General features: G+C 45.4%; 1 protein-coding gene across 2 annotated transcripts in view; it reads right to left on the bottom strand.

The window, feature by feature from the left end:
• Positions 1 to 19,609, bottom strand: part of LOC143767268 (uncharacterized) — a 31,537-nt gene extending 11,928 nt beyond the window's left edge. Inside the window, exons 1-6 of one of the 2 annotated variants that reach the window (XM_077255473.1) lie at positions 19,476 to 19,609; positions 4,742 to 4,891; positions 4,433 to 4,612; positions 4,227 to 4,350; positions 4,046 to 4,143; positions 138 to 228 (exon numbers count right to left, since the gene is read on the bottom strand). In XM_077255473.1, coding sequence (XP_077111588.1) covers positions 138 to 228; positions 4,046 to 4,143; positions 4,227 to 4,350; positions 4,433 to 4,612; positions 4,742 to 4,819 — 571 coding nt within the window. In that variant the 5' untranslated portion in view covers positions 4,820 to 4,891; positions 19,476 to 19,609. Of the gene's footprint in view, positions 1 to 137; positions 229 to 4,045; positions 4,144 to 4,226; positions 4,351 to 4,432; positions 4,613 to 4,741; positions 4,892 to 5,010; positions 5,146 to 19,475 lie in introns of those variants that run through there. The other variant, XM_077255474.1, reaches the window with a different exon arrangement.
• Positions 19,610 to 20,048: the final 439 nt, after the last annotated feature.

Here is a 20,048-nt window from a genome sequence, read left to right as displayed (position 1 = left end):
CACTACATTTAAAAAAATTAATGTGAGTGCTTCTTTAAAAAAAAAAAAAAAAAAAACCTCTGTGTGAACATTCTACAAAATTCAACATGTAATTCTACAAGCCATATACTTCTCTGCATTTAGTGGTCACTACTCACCTGTGCGGTTATCTGTAGGAATCTCCTCTTTATACCGCTCATCACCCCTCATATATGTCTCTGTAGTATTAATATGGGGCAGATCTGTACCCTGAAATAAAGATTGTAAAAGTCACAGACAGAGAAAAACAATCAGCTCTAATCTGCAGCGTATCTACCGGGGGGCAGAGGGGGCGGTTGCCTCCGACCCCGTGCTCTGAGGGGCCCATCGGGAGCTACGATACTGTCACTTTATCATCGTGCACAGCACGACCATACAGTTACACTCTGCGGTAGAGCAGGGAGACTCGATCGGGGCCGTTGAGCAGGAAGTCATCGCAAGTTTAACTGTATCGGCTGGATACCAATACAGTTGAAAGCAATGTTGAGACAAGGAGCGACACATTCACTCTCCCATCATTCCCCCTCTATGTCTGACATCAATGATGCAGAAACTGACAGCGATTGTGATGACTAGGGTTGAGCGACTTTTGCTTTTTTAGGATCGAGTCGGGTTTCGTGAAACCCGACTGTCTCAAAAGTCGGATCGTGTGAAATCGGCCGATTATTGTGAAAAGTCGGGGGGCCGACCGAAACACGAAACCCAATGCAAGTCAATGGGGATTTATATTTTCTCTCTCTCTCTCTCTCCTCCGTCCCTGCAAAGTTTGTGTTTCACTGTGCAAATCGCTATATCCCAAACGTTAAGATGGCGGTTTTACCCCCTGTGACGCCGCACAAAGTAAGCCGGAACCTATGTCATCACGCTGCTCACACTCCTTCATTGGCTGAAAAAATGGCGGGGAAAGCGTCATATGAAACGCGACTTTGGCGCGAAGATCGCCGACCGCATGGCCGATCCCACAGTGGGGTCGGGTCGGGTTTCATGAAACCCGACTTTGCTGAAAGTCGGCGACTTTTGAAAATGTCCGATCCGTTTCGCTCAACCCTAGTGATGACGTCAGTACATAGCGCCCGCTGTGCTGAAATGAGCAGGCGCTCGGATCAGCGAGGGAATGAGGTAACTGGTGAGTATTGTATTTTTTTTTATGGAGAGTGCATTACACTGTATGGAGAACTATGGGGAATGCTTTATACTATATAGAGGCCTATGGGAAGTGCATTATACTGCATAGAGGACTATGGGTAGGCCTATGGGAGTGTATTATACTGTATAGAGGTGTCACGGGTGTGTCAGAGGCTGCAGACAGTCGCACTGCGTCTAGCTGCAGAATTTCTCAGCGGTTTGCTTTGCAGACTTCTTCCTAGTTCTTCTGACTTTAGGACCCAATAACAATCTTTTCCTGCTCTAGTTGGAACACCTGGATATTTCTATTTCGAGTTCCCTGTTGCAGCTTTGAACTATAGCAGTCGGCTATCTTCCTCTCTGGTGTTTGGAGGACATCCATGTTTCTGTCTGAGACTACTCACGCTAAGTATACCCCTTGTTTGTGTATCCCATCTGTCTTTAGTGATAGTGGGGATTTACTAGACCTCATACTGTCCTTCCCTATGCAGGGCTTATCGCCAGAGTCAGGCAGGGATTAGGTATCCTGCTTGGCGATAGGTGCGGAACTTATTTTGGGAAGATTGGGCAGACAGGGTGACGTTAGAACAGCCTAGGGGTCTCCACTCCCCCCATTCCCTAGTGTTGGGTTCCCTTTCCCTTATCCCTTCGTGTTGCACTTAGTCTCCCTTCACTGTGTGTGACAAGAGGCCTATGCAGAGTGCATTATACTATATAGAGGCTTATGGGTAGTGCACTGTACTATAGAGAGGCCTATGCAGAGTGCATTATACTATTTGGAGTCCTATGGGGAGTGCATGGTGCTATTTGGAGGCCTATCAGGAGTGCAGTATACTATATGGAGGCCTATGGGAAGTGAATTATACTATTTGGAGGCCTATGAGCAGTGCATTACACTATATGCAGGCCTATGGGTAGTGCATTATACTATATAGAGGCCTATGAGGAGTGCACTATACTATATGGAGGCTATATAGGGGACCATCATACAATGTACAATGAGGGAGCCATCATACAGTGTGGGAGCTAATGTGGGCCCTTTGTACAGCGTGGGGGCCATCATACAGTGTTGGAGCCATCAAACAGTTTGGGAGCTACTAAGGGGTCAGTATACTGTGTGGGGGCATTATTGTCACGGGAAGCCTAGGTAGACAAGAGCTAATAACCCAGGCCCCTGCGATTTCCCTCAACTCTGGGAAACCCTGACTGACCCTCTCCCAGAGTTTACACTGATGGTGTGCATGTCTGGGCCTCCACCCTCACCCTGTCTCCTGTTTCAACCCTAGGCTGAAACCTCTACCCACCACCCAGTGAAGAGACCACTAACCAATACCCACAGTTAGCACAGACAAGGATAACAGAAAATATACACCACGCCGCAGTTACTCAGGAATACACAATAAGTGCACAGGGCAAAACAAATACAAATATAGGAAGGAGGAAAATATGACAAAGGGAAATATACACCACCAGATACGATACTCCTTTTCCTAGACCACCACTCCAGACCGAGATAACCAAGCACAAGACAGAAGCTATAATCGGCGACGCCCAATGTTCAGAAGAACAATTTAAAGGCAGTGGGCGTGACCCAGCTTCCAATCCGAGCACCAGCTAAATTAACCCCGGACCAGCTAGACAAAATCTAGCCGACGCCACTGAGCGCATAGTGGACAAAAGCGGAATTACCGCTGTCTGTCGAGCGCCCTAGTATGAACAGCGTCCGACATGACAATTATACTGTGTATAGTGGAGCACCATACTACAGTATGTAGAGGGGCACTATAGGAGATTAGACTCGGAACATTATTAAATGTTAAGTGGGAACCTATTGTTATAGGGGCACTCTGGTTATTGCGACTGTCAAAGGGGTACACAGAGGGCATTATTACTTTCTAGGTGGGGAAAATGTGGGCACTGTTTTCTAGGGTACTTGCACAGGGCATTAATATATTCTAGAGGTTTCTTTTACCATTTAGAGGGCACACAGTAGGTGCAGTAATAGGGATACATACGACAGCAACGGCTCAGTATTGGGGTATTAGCAGGATAAGGAGTTTATGCAGGTTGGGGATAGCTGGGGATGGGGATGGAAAAGTAGAAGTCAAATGTAGCTGGAGAAGTTGTCATGTTGGTCTGGGCCAGATGGAAAAGATGGGAAAAGTGAATGACTCCATCAGAAGGAAGTCACCTGTAAGTTACTGTCCGTGTAAATAGAAGAATGAGAGTGGCACTCACCGTCCCTAAAATCCACTTTATGGAGGCAATTTAAAACATCCGAGGCAGGAGAGTCCCATGTGGAGTGTGAAGGACAACAGTCGTTTTGCGCAAATGCGCTTCTACCGGTACATTCTTCTATTTACACAGACATATGCTTTGTTCTCTTGATTGGGTTGGCACCCGAGAGCCCGGGCACGGATGCTTACTGCGTTTCTAACACCACAATTTAGTGTGTGAACACAGCTGCTGCAGCAGTGCGGATCATCTGAATGTTTGCTTTGGTGATTTCACCTGTAAATTACTATTTATAACTGTACTGCAATCTCCTATATGTTCTACAGGACTTGTATCTACCACTATATGGGGATAATATCAGTATTGGTCTTTGTATAGAGATTTTTATTAGTTACAGTGGTATCAACTGCTGGGGTTCTCCTACATCTACTATTAGGGTGCGGCACTATAGTTGTTACCAGGGTTACCTGGTTAGGGGCTGACTCAGAAGTTTCGCCCCTCTTGAACCAAAACACTAGCTACACCTCTTGCTCAAATCCGGTCATCTTCATCGTTCTCGTTACACAAGTATGAAATTTACTGGTGGATAAAACAAGACTGAGCACAAGACTTTCACAGCCTTTTACATAGCATAGGGGAGATCTCAGGACTCATTCTCTCCATCTACCTGATGCTCCTGAGGAACATTGGGATCTTCTTGTTTACAGTCCTGTGGAAGAAGAGGACGGGGACATCTCTCTGGTGTTGTCCTCTTACTGGATATAACTGGAGGAAACACATACAGGGACTGAATTCATTCTTTACATACAGATAATTACAGACCGTGTGTATTTAGTCCTGTCTATTACCTGGTGATGTGAGGGGCTGGTGAACCTCCATCATGACGTCCTTGTACAGATCTTTGTGTCCTTCTAAATACTCCCACTCCTCCATGGAAAAATAGACGGTGACGTCCTGACACCTTATAGGAACCTGACACATACAATGATACCGTCATCCCCCCATCCCTCCATAGCGTTACTGTATAATGTCCCAGCATTCCCAGCAGTGTCACCTCTCCAGTCAGCAGCTCAATCATCTTGTAGGTGAGTTCTAGGATCTTCTGGTCATTGATGTCCTCATGTATCAGGGGGTGAGGTGGAGGCTCTATGATTGGGCTCGGGGGTCTCCCCCATCCCTCAGACACAGGGGCCTTACAGCGCTCACTAGAGGTCTTCTTCACTACTGTGTAATCCTGGTTATGGAGAGACACATTAATAAATCTCACTACAGACATTCCCAGAGTCCTCACCTCTCCAGTTCTGTCCATCTGTTATTCCCATAGATAAGAATGATGTAATGTGACGCCATCAGAATCTCTCACCTCTCCAGTAAGCCGGAAGAGGATCTCTAGGGTGAGGTGTAATATCCTCTCTGCCATCTTGTCCCTGTCCCTAGCCATCCTTGTAGGGTCACTCAGGAGAATTCTCTTATATAGAAGATCTCCACTGAGAGGATCCGATATTGTAGGGACCTGAATAGGGAGAAGATGACGATGTAACTTCATAAAGATCCATGTAATATTACAATAAGATAATTATTACTGAGGAGGTGAACATCTGAGGGGAAGCGTAATGGGGAATCTCTACTGACCTCCAGTAGAGACTAAATCCCAGTCAGCTAAAGGACCTCTGTTGACATCATGCCCATGTGACCATGTGTGGATATGGGGGTGGGGCCTCCTCCAGTGCAGACCTGATACCAAGAAGCAGGGTTGTGCTGTGGCTGCTGGAGATGAGTTTAATCACATGAAGAGATTAATCAATGAGAGGACTGAGGTGCGGAACAATGGAGCAATGTTCTTTTTATACATGTCATGTCAAATAAGTGCTTGTTCTGATGTTCCTACGTGGAGGCTGCATTTTGAAAGGTTGCACAGGGAAGGAGATGCTGCTACTTGTATGGAGCTGCACTTTGGGGGTGTTGAACCGAGAAAGGGGTGATTTTTTATGTGTGGGTTTTTGTGTGTGGGGCTGATGTTAAATTATATGTGGGGAAGGGTGAAGTTATGCGCATGGGGCTGCGTGGGAAAAGGGGAGATGTTATTCGCAACAGGCTATAAGCTGGGGAGCTGCATGGGAAAGGGGGGATTGTTACTCTTTTGGGGCTGTGTGTGGATGGTTGTGATGTTACTTGTGTGGGGCTGCATGTGGAAGGTTGAGATGTTACTTGTGTGGGGCTGCTTGCTGGAGAGCTGCGTGGTTAGGGGGTGATGTTACCCTCATGGGCTGCATGCTGCGGTGTGGAGTGCGGGAGTAGGCGTGATATTACTCGCGTGAGGCTGCATAGGTAAAGAGCTGATATTACACATGTGGCAAATGGGTGATCTGCACAAGGGGCTGCGTAGGGAAGGAGACGATGATGTTACTCTTGTTGGTAGTGATGGGTCATTCGTGAACGATCCGATACAAAGAGCCGACTCGCTGCTGTGAACGATGGGAGCCGGCACCCCAGTGAGAGTCACTAAATTCTCTGAATGGCTTTTACTGGGTGTAAAATCTCACTGTTCGGCAGACATAACTCTTCCCGCTCGAACAAAACTCCATCCACTCATTAATTTAATTGGTTGTTATCAAGTGGTCAGAGTTTCTTCCGCAGTTGGGAGGGGTTTGGGCGCATTACAGTCAGCATAAATATGCGTTCACCTATTGTCAACACATATTTAATAGGGATCCATTTAGGATACAAAAAGAGCCAGCTCTTTGGTGAGCGGAGCCATGAGAGCCGGATCACCAAAAAGAAACGGACTGACCATCACTACTTGTTGGACTGCATAGGGAAGGAGGTGACGTAACTAGCATCGTGATGCATGCTGGGGTGTTGCGTGGGGAAAGGGGTGATGTAACTCACATGGCACTGCTTGTTGGGGAGGCTGCGTGGGAAAGGGTAGATGCTACGCGTGTAGGGCTGTGTGAAGAAGGGTTATGATTACTTGCATGGCGCTTTATGCTGGGGGTGCGTGGAAAAGGGGATGATGTTACATAAGGCTGCATGTTAAGGGGCTGCATGGGGAAAGGAGTGATGTTACTTGATTGTCATCACGCCACCTGATCACGTCACGCCGCCTGTGCCAGAAGAAGACGGAGTTGAGCAGGCGCCTCTTCAGAGCAGCGGGGTACATAGGTGAGTAACGCTGTATCCGGTCTATCATGCCTGTTGGGGACATTAACCTGCCTATTGGGGACCTATGCGGCCTATTGGGGACCTATGCGGCCTATGCTGCCTATTGGGGAGTATGCTGCCTATTGAGGACTTTTACCTGCCTATTGGGGACTATGCTGCCTATTGGGGACATTTACCTGCCAATTGGGGATTCTGCTGCCTATTGGGGACTATGCTACCTATTGGGGACATTTACCTGCCTATTGGGGACATGTACCTGCCTATTGGGGACTATGCTGCCTTTTGGGGACTATGCTGCCTTTTGGGGACTATGCTGCCTTTTGGGGACCTTTACCTGCCTATTGGGGACTATGCTGCCTTTTGGGATCTATGCTGCCTATTGGGGACCTATACTGCCTATTAGGGACATTTACCTGCCTATTGAGGACTATGCTGCCTATTGGGGACATTTACCTGCATATTGGGGACATTTACCTGCCTATTGGGGACTCTCACACCACACCAGTCTGAGCCTGAGGTAAAAGCAGAGTTCCACCAATATGGGCACTGGTGAGGCTGAAAGAATATTGACTGGCAAGGCTGCATTTATGGGCACTAATCAGACTGCACTGATGGGCAGTTCTGTCTGTATGTCTCTGTGTGGGCAATTTTATTGCTGTTATATTGTTTTTGTAGCGCTGTATATACAGCTCTGGCAAAAATTAAAAGACCACTACAACATTTTCAGTTTGTCTGATATTTCTCTTTATAGGTATATTTTTGAATAAAATGTAAATTGTTCTTTTATTCTATAAACTGACAACATTTCTCAGCGTCGAACTGGAGCACCCTGGGCCCACCAGAGAAAATCATTCTTGGGGCCCACTATGTAGCTACATAGAAATAGATATAAGACCATCAATTGTGCAGTAAAAAGCACTAATATCAGGGTATAATATAAGGTAGTTCATGTCTTAATTATGTAGCAAGGGTTGGGGTAGCCCCCTCACAGAATATAATGTAGCCCCCTCATAAAATATAATACAGTCCCCTCTCATAGAATATAATGCAGCCCCCTCATATAGTATAATGCAGTCCACCACAGAATATAATGCAGCCGCCCATAGAGTATACTGTAGCCCCCTCATATAGTATGATGTAGCCCCCTATAATATAATGTAGTCCCCTAAGAATAATGCAGTCCCCCCACAGAATATAATGTAGCCCCCTCAAAGTATAATGCAGCCCCTCTCCGCCCCATCACCACCTCCATCATTGCCTTCTCCCCCACTACCCCTATCATTCTCCCCCACCACCTCAATCACCACCCATTCCACCACCTGCATCATTGCCTCCTCCCCCACCATCATTGCCTATCACCTCCATCATTGCCTCCCCCACCACCATTATTGCCCATCACCCCCATCATTGCCTCCCCCACCACCATCATTGCCCATTTCATCACCTCCATCATTGCCTCCCACCACCACCATTGCCTATCACCTCCATCATTGCCTCCCCCACCACCATCATTGCCTCCCCACAATCATTGCCTATCACCTCCATCATTGCCTCCCCCACCATCATTGCCTATCACCTCCATCATTGCCTTCCCCCAACACCATCATTGCCTATCACCTCCATCATTGCCCATCACCTCCATCATTGCCTCCCCTCACCCTTATTGCCCATCACTTCCATCATTCTCTCCCTCACCATCATTGCCCATCACCTCCATCATTGTCTCCCCCACCATCATTGCCCATCACTTCCATCATTGCCTCCCCTCCCCTTATTGCCCATCACCTCCATCATTGCCCATTTCATCACCTCCATCGTTGCCTCCCACCACCACCATTGCCCATCACCTCCATCATTGCCTCCCCCACCACCATCATTGCCCATCAACTCCATCATTGCCTCCTCCCACCACCATCATTGCCCATCACCTCCATCATTGCCTATCACCTCCATCATTGCCTTCCCCTCCATCATTGCCTCCCATCACCTCCATCATTGCCCATCACCTCCATCATTGCCCATCACCTCCATCATTGCCCATCACCTTCATCATTGCCCATCACCTCCATCATTCCCTCCCTCACCATCATTGCCCATCACCTCCATCATTGTCTCCCCCACCATCATTGCCCATCACCTTCATCATTGTCTCCCCCACCATAATTTCCCATGACTTCCATCATTGCCTCCCCACCACCACCATCATTGCCCATCACCTCCATCGTTATCTTCTCCCCCACCATCATTGCCCATCACCTCCATCATTGTCTCCCCCCACCAATATCATTGTCCTTCACCCCCCCACACACACATAGCTCACCACAGCAGCTCATCACACACATGCAGGCACACACACACGCAGGCACACAGCACAACTCACCTCCCTGCAGCAGCAGCTCATCTCAGCAGCCTCCTCCTCGCTGGAAGCTTTCTGTCTGAGACAGCGTGCTGGATGATGACGTCATCCACCTGGGCTGTCTCAGACAGGAAGTAGGCCGCTGGAAGGTGAGCTGCTCTGTGTGCCTGCGTGAGTGTGTGTGCGGTGCTGTGTGTGCGTGTGTGTGTGTGGTGCTTTATATGCGGGCAGTGTTAGCTGCAGCTAACGCTGCCCGCTATTAAAGAGAAATGGTATTAACGCCTCTCCACGCCCACAGGATCCTGTCTCCAGCTGCTGCTACTGGCACAGGGTGGGCCCCTTTGACTCAGGGGCCCCATAGCCACTGGCTGGGGGCCCCTGGAGCAGTGGGGGCCCTAGCCAGCTGCTGGCCAGTATGCCAGCAGATGTCAGCGCCTGGGCCCACCGGAGAATCCTCCGGTTCTCCGGTGGGCCAGTCCAAGCCGGACATGTCTCCGAAGTTCCAAGCAATACATTTTGCATTTATTTTCTGAAAATCAGAAATGGTCAAAATAACAAAAAGATGCATTGCTTGCAGACCTCAAATAATGCAAAGAAAACAAATTCATAATCATTTAGAAACAGCAATATTATTGTTTTAACTCAGGAAGAGTTCAGAAATCAATATTTTGTGGAATAACCATGATTTTTAACCACAGCTTTCATGCGTTTTGGCATGCTTTTCACCAGTCTTTCACACTGCTTTTGGGTGACCTTATGCCACTCCTGTAAGCAGTTCTTCTTTGTTTGATGGCTTCTAAGTATCCATCTTCCTCTTGATTACATTCCTGAGGTTTTCAATGGGGTTCAGATCTGGAGATTGGGCTGGCCATGACAGGGATTTGATGTGATGGTCCTTCATCCACACCTTGATTGACCTAGCTGTGTTGCATGGCTCATTGTCCTGCTGGAAAAAAAAGTCCTCAGAGTTGGGGAACATTTCCTGAGCGGAAGGAGTCAATTGTTTTTCAGGGATAACCTTGTATGTGGCTTGATTCATATGTCCTTCGCAAAGAATAACCTGCCCAATTCCAGCCTTGCTGAAGCATCAGGGCTTAGTTCTAGGGAAATACAAGGCTTAGGTTCAGTGTGGAACCAATATAGGGTCTGTAAGGGAGGCAGGGTGCTATTAGATCTGCCTAGGGGTCTCCACTCCCCCTTTCCCTAGCGTTTGGGCTTCCTTCCCCTCTTCCTCTCATGTTTCACTTAGTCTTATTAGGATTATGGAGATATCTGCATAGACCAGTATATTTTGGTGTTAAAGAAGGATAGAATAGATGGATTACATACAGTAAATACAAATAGAAAGGTAGATATACAGATATCAGTGACAAATACAATTAGTACAGTGTGTGCAGCTTACTGTATATGTAATTAATTAATAAATAAAAGATTATTTTTCAGAAAAAAATGGCGTGGGCTCCCGCGTAATTTTCGGATCTAGCAGAGGGAAAGCTGATGGCTGGGGGCAGATATTTATAGCCTGGGAAGGAGGTAATACCAATGGAGCGTCCCAGGCTCTTAACATCAGCTCACAGCTATATAATTAGCCTTTACTGGCTATTAAAAAGGGGGACCCTAAAAAAATGACGTAGGGTCCCCTATAATTAACAACCAGCAAAAGCTATTCAGACAGCTGGGGGCTGATATTAATAACATAAGAAGGGGCCATGGATACTGCCTTCCCCCAGGCTAAAAACATCAGCTCTCAGCCGCCCCAGAAAAGGCGCATGTCTAAGATGCGCTAATTCTGGCACTTAGCCTCGCTCTTCCCACTTGTCCTGTAGCGGTGGCAAGGGGGGAACAGTTGAGGGGGTTGATGCAACATCCGTATTGTCTGGTGACATCAAGCCCCGAGGTTAGTAATGGAGAGACGTCAATAAGACGCCCCCATTACTAACCCCATAGTCACATTGTAAGAAAACAGACACCAAGAATAAAGTCCCTTAATTGAAAAAAATGACCCAGACTCCTTTAATAATCTCAATTAAACCATACTTACGACCTCGCCTAATTCCACCAAAGCCCTCAATCTCCTGTAATAAACCAAAAATAATAAAACAATAATATCCCTCACCTCTCCGTCGTTCTGTCCCATGCCATAATCCATGTCTGGGGGATAATTAGTTTTCAACCTGAATGGTGCCAAGATGTGACCATCCAGGCTGAGAGCCACTGGTGAATGAGCAGCTGCGAGTGCAGCGTCAGTGACTAGCGGTGACGTCACTGAGGCTGTGTTCCCAGCCGAGCTGAACTGCAGTGACCTCGGTGAGATGCCCGCTAGCACCATGAGAAAGTCGCATGGTGCAGAGGCGAGTTCACCGCAGTGAAATTCTCCTGGTGAACATCAATTGCGAGACTTGCGAGGTCAAGTCTTGGGGAAACCTTTGTTTTTCCAGTTGTTGATCTAAATCCCTGGCATTTATGAGATCCAGATTTTATTAAGAATTTTGAGGAATTTTTTTCTGAGACTGAATATGAAGTTATAGGTCATAAGGTTGTGCTATCGAATTTTTCCCAGGGCTAAATTGCGTAAATTTTGTCTTTTTAATTTCTCTCTTCCAAAATGAGATGCTTTTGAAAGCATATATTCCTAAGAATCTCACCAAGGGTCACATAAGGCCTTCCACCTCACCAGTCACCGTGGGATTTTTCTTTCAGAATAAAGGTGTAGATTTGCATCCTTATTTGGATTTTAGAGAGATTAATAAGATGACTGTACATAATTCATTCCCATTACCTCTTATTCCTGATCTGTTTAATCAACTAGTGGGGGCCACGTGGTCATCTAAACTGGATCTGAGAGGGTCATATAACCTTATACATGTTCGCCAAGGTGATGAGTGGAAGACTGCCTTCAATTCACCCGATGATCACTTTGAAAATTTGGTGATGCCATTCGGTTTGACCAATACTTCAGAATTATTTCAGAACTTCATAAATTAGATTTTTTCTTCTTTGGGTAGATTTGGTATGATTTACTCCTGTACTCAGGTTGTCATGAAGGACAACAGGACCATGTTCGACAGGTAACTTCAGGTTCTTTGTGACAATCATTTGTTTGTCAAGTGTCAATTTGAGGTACAGCACATTCAGATTTTCAGTAATATAGTTTCTGCTAAAGGTTTTCAGATGTATTCCGTTAAGGTGCAGGCCGTAGTTGATTGGGTACAACAAACTAATCTTAAAGCTTTACAGAGGATCTTAGGTTTTGATAATTATTATCGTAAGTTCATTAAGCCTTTCACGCCACAGCCTGTTTTTGCCTTCGTGATCGGGCCAATTTTTACAATTCTGACCACTGTCACTTTGAGGTTATATCTCTGCAACACTTCAACGTATCCCACTGATTCTGAGATTTTTTTTCCCAAGACATGTTGTACTTCATGATAGTAGTAAATAATTTTCAACAGGACTTGCGTTTATTTCTGAAAATATCGGAAAAATGTCACAATTTTCAAATTCTTAATCTTTAAGCACTTAAACCAGAGAGTTATGTCACACAAAATCATTAATAGATAACATTTCCCACATGCCTACTTTACATCAGCACAATTTTAGAAACATAATTTTTTTTGTTACGAAGTTATAAGGGTTAAAAGTTGATCAGCAATTTCTTATTTTTCCATAAAATTTGCAAAACCATTTTTAGGGACCACGTCACATTTGAAGTGACTTTGAGGGGCCCATGTAACATAAAATACCCCAAAGTGACACCATTCTAAAAATGGCACCCCTCAAGGTGCTCAAAACCACATTCATGAAGTTTATTAACCCTTCAGGTGCTTCACAAGAATTAATGGAATGTGGAAGGAAAAAATTAACATTTCACTTTTTCCCACAAAAATGTTTCTTTATTGCCATATTTTCCATTTTCACAAGGGTAACAGAAGAAAATGCAGCATAAAATTTGTTGTGCAATTTCTCCTGAGTACGCCGATACCACATATATGGAGGAAAACTATTGTTTGGGTGCACGGCAGGGCTTGAAAGGAAAGGATTTGACTTTTGGAATACAAAATTGGCTTGAATCAATAGCCAATGCCAAGTCGTGTTTGGAGAGCCCCTGAGGTAACTAAACAGTAGAAGCCCCCCACAAATGACCCCATTTTGGAAACTAGACCCCTTAAGGACTTTATCTAGGAGTGTGGTGAGCACCTTGAAACCTCAGGGGCTTCAAAGAATTTTATACTGTTGAGCCGTGAAAATCAAAAAACACATTTTCCCAACAAAAATGTTGTTTCAGCCCCATTTTTTGAATTTTCAGAATGGTAACAGGAGAAAAGGGATGCCAAAATTTGTTGTGCAACTTTTCCAAAGTACGTAGGTATTTGTTGAAAAACGACTGCGTGGGCGCGTGGTAGGGTTGGAAAAAGAATGACTTCTATTTTGACTGCCATGGGTTGGGAGTACCATGCCACATTTGATGTGCCCCTGACATGCCAAAACAGCAGAAACCCCCACAGGTGATCCCATTTTGGTAAACTATACCTCTCAAGGAATTCATCTAGGGGAGTAGTGAGTATGTTTAACCCTCAGGCGATTCACAAACTTGACATGTCACATTGGCAGAGCTCCTGAGGTGCCAGAACAGCAAAAAAAACCATAAGTGACCCCATTTTACAACCTAAACCTCTCAATGAGTTCATCTAGTGGTGCAGTAATCATATTAATGTGAGGGGCAGAGACAGGGCCGTAGTCATGGCCGAGAGCATATGCGTTAGCGTGCCCTGATCTCCCTTCACATGAAAATAGTATCCCCACTGCAGCAACACCTTGCACTTCACCTTCTGTACCATTGGGGTTCCCTCGGGCTGACTGAAGTTCCACTGCTGCTGTTGTTCCATTTAGGCTTCTTTCACATTTCCGTCGGTACGCGACGTACCAATGGATGTTGTGAAAATTCTGTGCAACAGGGCAGCGGACGCAGTGTTTCAACGTGTCCGCTGCCCATAGTAAAGTCCCAGGGAGGAGGTGGTGGAGTTCCGGCCACGCCTGCGCACTTAAAATTGCAGTACCCGACATACGAAAAAACTACAACGGTCCGCCAAAAACCGACACATCCAGTGCACGACGTATGGAACTTGTGTCCATACATCGTGATGCGTCGGTAATATAAGTCTATGGGGAAAAAACGCATCCTGCAGGCAACTTTGCAGGATGCGTTTTTTCAACAGAACGACGCATTGCAGCGTTTGGCAAAAGACGGAAATGTGAAAGTAGCCTTAAAGACACAAAGTCCGTTTCAAACTTCAAAGGCAAAATTTTGCTTTCATGTTCTCGCAGCAAATCCATTTTCATAACAGTATCAACAACAGATTCCACATTACACATTTCCCCTGTACTCTACTTCTTGTCACACAGCACTTGCCCAGGACAGACCGTATCATACGGTTCCGCATCGTCCTCACTGTTTAGACTCTGCGCTTGGAGTTCCCTCAGCCGTTTCGCACCAGATCTGAGGGCATCAGCCCTTTTGATGATCTTCCACATGGTGAGCGACCTTCCCTTTGTTACTGCTGTACCTTCTCTTGCAGCTCCAATTCTTTCTAATGCTTTCTCTGCTTCTGATCTGCTGTAGTTCTGACCAGATGGCCCTGGATGGCTGGGCTTCCCTCGTAACGTTATGTGGTCACTGTGCGGTCGCCACAACAAAATGCAACATGTTGCATTCGACGCATGTAGAGGCATCTGCATACATTCGCATGGCCTGCGTACCCAATGTTAAAGATAGGTATGCAGGACGCATGCCGACATAGACGGAGCTGAATGGAAGAGGTGCGGTAGTGGGCTGGGCTTAACAGAGGAAGTATGCAGCCCTTTGCAGCTCTGCTAAACGCAAATGTGAAACCAGCCTTACACTATCAGATCGCTTGTTAGACTCAGCTGCTGACTGAGTCTAACAGGCCACTGTAGCTGGCAGACCCAGAGGTCATCACACGACTTCTGGTTTCCGTGACAATGCGGGATCCCTGTGATGTGATCAGATCTCATCATGGGGGTGTTGGAGAGGTGAGAAAAGCAGTAGTCTCCCTTTGCTATCTTCTAAATGCACGTGGGTTCATGGCATCTAGAAGATAGCAAAGGGTTAACATCATTGGCACCTGATCTAATCAGGTCCCGATGATGTCACCTGTCAGAGCTACCTCTCTGCACCAAAATCGCAGCAAATTAATCCCATAATCTGAAAAAAGAAAGAAGATTTAATGTAGGCAAAGCATTAGCACTTCGATTATAGATGCTCAATTGATTTACCTATTTAAGGTATGAAGTGACACATTAGCGAACAGTGATAAAAAAAGCTTTATTAACATATAGTTTTAAAATTATTAATATTAATTTTTTTGATAAAAAGACAGGATGATGTAAACAATGGACCTCCAAAGTACAAACAGGGGGTGACCCAAAGTTCCCAGTTGTAATATATAGTTATGAGTTAAATATACGTGTGACGTATTGATATGCTATAATCAGTAACCCTATAGAGAAGACAGAGCTGTCTATGTGGATGGACGAGAAAACGTCTCTTTTATAGATACCACATGACGGTCTAGCAATTTGAATCAAGGGTATACCTGAATAATAAGCAGATGGTAATATGTTCGCATACTTAAAATTGCCCACACACCAGGAAAAAAGAAGAAATGGCTCTGATGATGATAATAATAGATTTTAAGTGATATGAAGAATGGTATTCACTGATAGCATTTATTGCTGTGCATTGAAGAAACATAGTGATGAAGCCATGAGGGAAATTGGCCACTAGATGGCAATGTAACAGGAAAAATACTTTCCTAGGTGGCATTGCCCCTCCTGTTTTTGAAGAAGCCGAAAGGCGAAACGGCGCTCGTCGGGCACAGGAGGTGACCTGCCTTCCCAGTCCATCTTTACCCACCTTCATCTATCATCAGGTAAAACACCAGTTTTGGCCCTGGATTCATTTCTTCTTTTTTCTGTTTTCTTTCTCGAGGCTGTCTCACCTAGGAAAGTATTTTTCCTGTTACATTGCCATCTAGTGGCCAATTTCCCTCATGGAAGCTCTGTCTTCTCTATAGGGTTACTGATTATAGCATATCAATATGTCACACGTATATTTAACTCATAACTATATATTACAACTGGGAACTTTGGGTCACCCCCTGTTTGTACTTTGGAGGTCCATTGTTTACATCATCCTGTCTTTTTATCAAAAAAATTGTAATTTTAAAACTATATGTTAATAAAGCTTTTTTTATCACTGTTCGCTAATGTGTCACTTCATACCTTAAATAGGTAAATCAATTGAGCAAGCAAAATCGCAGCGCTTGCAGGACCCTGGGAGTCCTGAACGCTGCTAGACATCCCACCATTTATAAATGTTGGTGCTGCGCCGAGCCGAGCAAGCGCCGACGTTCATCTACCGTGGGTGGTCGGGAAGCGGCTCAGAACTTTTCAGTCATAGTCAAACCTCTTACTGATAAGACCAAGAAGGGTACTGACTATTCCTCTTGGTGTACTGAGGCTGTTGATGATTTTGCTGCTCTCAAGATAAACTTCCTAAATCTCCTGTCCTCAGTCAACCTAATGTTGAATTGGCTTTTGTGGTTGAGGTAGACACCTTTTCTGTGGGGATGGATGCTGTTCTTTCACAGAAGGATGGTTACTTTCATCCTTTCGAGGAATGGAGGATTTGGTTGGAGGGGGCTAGGTATAGAGTGTCTTTACTGTTCACAAACATTTACTGTATGTTGACGCCGCTAAGTGCTTGAACACTAAACAGGCCTGTTGGGCCCTCTTTTTCACTAGGTTTTATTTCTCTGTCACCTATCTCCCTGGTACTAAGAATGTTAAGACTGTGTGCACACATTGCAGATTTTGTTGCGGATCCGCAGCGTTTTTGGACTCGCAGAATTGCACCAAATCCGCAGTGTAAAAAGTGGGGGTCTGCGGGTGTTTGCGCGGCTGTGTGCAGGTCTGTGTGTATGTGCGGGTGTCTGTGTGTAGGCAGGCATCATCTGATGGGACTTCTACTCCCATCTGGCTATGTCTGCTGTCACATATAACAGTGACAACATTAGCCAATGATGGGATGGTAGTCCCATCATCCGGCTACTGTGTTCAATAGTAAAAAAAAAAAATTCATACTCACCAAACAGATAATCGCAGACTCTTTCGATCTCCTGCAAAAAAATAAAATAAACCAATAAACACAAATACTCCCTGTTCCGATGTAGTCCATTTAATAACGAGTGTCCCACGGCAATCTCCCATGAAGAACAGTCACATAGGATTAGTAATGGATAGGTGTCTTATTGACCCCCTCAACTATTACCCCACTTGCCACCACTACAGTGGGAAGAGTTAGGCTAAGTGCCTTGAATTGGCTTATCTTAGAGATATGCCTTTTCTGGGACGGCTGAGAGCTGATGTTTTTAGCCAGGGGGGCCAATATCCATCGCCACTTCCTAGGCTATTAATATCAGCCAGCAGCTGTCTGCATAGCCTTTGCTGGTTATTAATTATAGGGGGACCCCAGATCATTATTTTTGGGGGCTCCCCTATTTCAATAGCCAGTAAAGGCTAAGTATACAGCTGTGAGCTGATATTAATAGCCTGGGAAGATCCATGTGTATTACCCCCTTCCCAGGCTATAAACATCTGCCCCCAGTCGCTGGCTTTCCCTCTGCTGGTGCAAACTACTGATAAAGACAGCCACCCCCAAACCAGCCAGACATTGCAGGGGTTGGCTGCCTAGTAGAAATAATGCACATTGATATAGCTCTCATAGGACATCAGTCAAACAAGTAAGTGTGATGCACAGTGTCTGGTTTGCAGCCTATTAACCCCTTCAAGACGCAGCCCTTTTTTTTTTTTCATTTTTCGCTCCCCTCCTTCCCAGAGCCATAACTTTTTTATTATTTCGTCAATATGGCCATGTGAGGGCTTATTTTTTGCGGGATGAGTTGTACCTTTGAACGTCTCCATTGGTTTTATCATGTCTTGTATTAGAAACCGGGAAATTGCAAAAAAGTGCAATCCCACACTTGTTTTTTGTTTGTCTTTTTTGCTGGGTTCACAAAATGCTAAAACTGAACTGCTATTGTGATTCTCCAGGTCATTACAAGTTCATAGACACCAAACATGTCTAGGCTATTTTTTATCTAAGTGGTGAAAAAAAATTCCAAACTTTGCTAAAAAAAAAAAAATTGCGCAATTTTCCGATACCGTAGCGTTTCCATTTTTCATGATCTGGGGTTGGGTGAGGGCTTATTTTTTGCGTGCCGAGCTGACGTTTTTAATGATACCACTTTTGTGCAGATACGTTCTTTTGATCGCCCGTTATTGCATTTTAACGCAATGTCGCGGCGACCAAAAACACGTAATTCTGGAGTTTTTAATTTTTTTTATCGCTACACCATTTAGCGATCAGGTTAATCCTTTTTATTCTTTTTATTGAGAGATCGGGCAATTCTGAATACCAAATATGTGTATTTTTTATTTTTTTTAATTGTTTTATTTTGAATGGGGCGAAAGGGGGGTGATTTAAACTTTTATTTTTTTTGTTTAAAAACATTTTTTTTTCATTTTACCATGCTTCAATAGCCTCCATGGGAGGCTAGAAGCTGGCATAGCCTGATCGGCTCTGCTACATAGGAGAAAATCCTCAGATCGCTCCTATGTAGTAGAATTACTGCATTGCTATGAGCGCCGACCACAGGGTGGCGCTCACAGCAAGCTGGCATCAACAACCATAGAGGTCTCAAGGAGACCTCTGGTTGTTATGCCAACGCATCGCTGACCCCTGATCATGTGACGGGGGTCGGCGATGCGCGCATATCCGGCCCGATGGCCGGAAGCGGTAGTTAAATGCCGCTGTCAGCGTTTGACAGCGGCATTTAACTAGTTATTAGCAATGGGTGGATTGCGATTCCAACTGCCGCTATTGTGCACATGTCAGCTGTACAAAATAGCTGACATGTCGCAACTTTGATGTGGGCTCAGCGCCGGAGCCCACATCAAAGGGGGAGACATGACACGCGCTGTACTAGTACGGTGCATGTCATGAAGGGGTTGTATTAACAGGTGGGCTGCCTAGCACTATAGTATACAGCACACTGTGACAGACGCCCCCCAAAAAACAAACCAACAAAAAGAGGCCTGGCCACATCCCGCAAAAAAAGATATGATATAAAGTGCAAAAAATAACAGTGTGCTGCATATTATAGTGCTGGGCAGCCCGCCTATTAATACAGGGGTGTCATTTAGACCTCTTTCACATTTCCGTCGGTATGGGGCCGTCGCAAACCGTCGGCCCGACATACCAACGGACGTTGTGCAAAATTGTGCACAACGTGGGCATCGGATGCAGTTTTCCGACGCAAAAAGTGCAAAAAAAATCAATGCATATGACAAACACATACATTAAATGAGGTATTGGTTAATATTTTGGCCAAAATAGATAAGCTCGCAACCCAACGTCAAGGGTCCTCATTACTTGCGAGTCCTACCACTAATATCAAAAAACAGCTAACATGGAAAAAACTTTTTAAAAAAAACATACCGTGAGATACAGCCTTCCCAAAACCCTGTCTGATGACAAATGCACATTTAGCAGGATGCAGCAGGCCTCCACTGATAAAGGCTAGGGGCAGCACAGGTGCAAACTACTGATAAAGACAGCCACCCCCACACCAGCCAGACATTGCAGGGGTTGGCTGCCTAGTAGAAAAAATGCGCATTGATATAGCTCACATAGGACACCAGTCACACAGGTAAGTGTGATGCACAGTGTCTGGTATGCAGCCTATTAGGCCTCTTTCACACTTCCGTTTTTTGCCATCCTTCGCAATCCGTCGTTTTGGTAAAAAATGGATCCTGCAAATGTGCCCGCAGGATGCGTTTTTTTGCCATAGACTTTTATTGATGACGGATTGCGACGGATAGCCACACGTCGCTTCTGTCGTGCAATGGATGCGTCGTGTTTTTTTCAAGGGAACGTTTTTTCATCAGTCGGATCCGCCCCCTCCTCCCCGGGCTTCAGAAAACTGCATCCGCTGCCCACGTTGTGCACAATTTTGCACAACGTCCGTTGGTACGTTGGGCCGACGGTTTGCGACAGCCCCTTACCGACGGA

The sequence above is a fragment of the Ranitomeya variabilis genome, chromosome 4 (assembly GCF_051348905.1).
Source record: "Ranitomeya variabilis isolate aRanVar5 chromosome 4, aRanVar5.hap1, whole genome shotgun sequence".
Taxonomy (NCBI): domain Eukaryota; kingdom Metazoa; phylum Chordata; class Amphibia; order Anura; family Dendrobatidae; genus Ranitomeya; species Ranitomeya variabilis.
The sequence above is the reverse complement of the archived record's forward strand: the minus strand, read 5'-3'. Positions and strand labels throughout refer to the sequence as shown.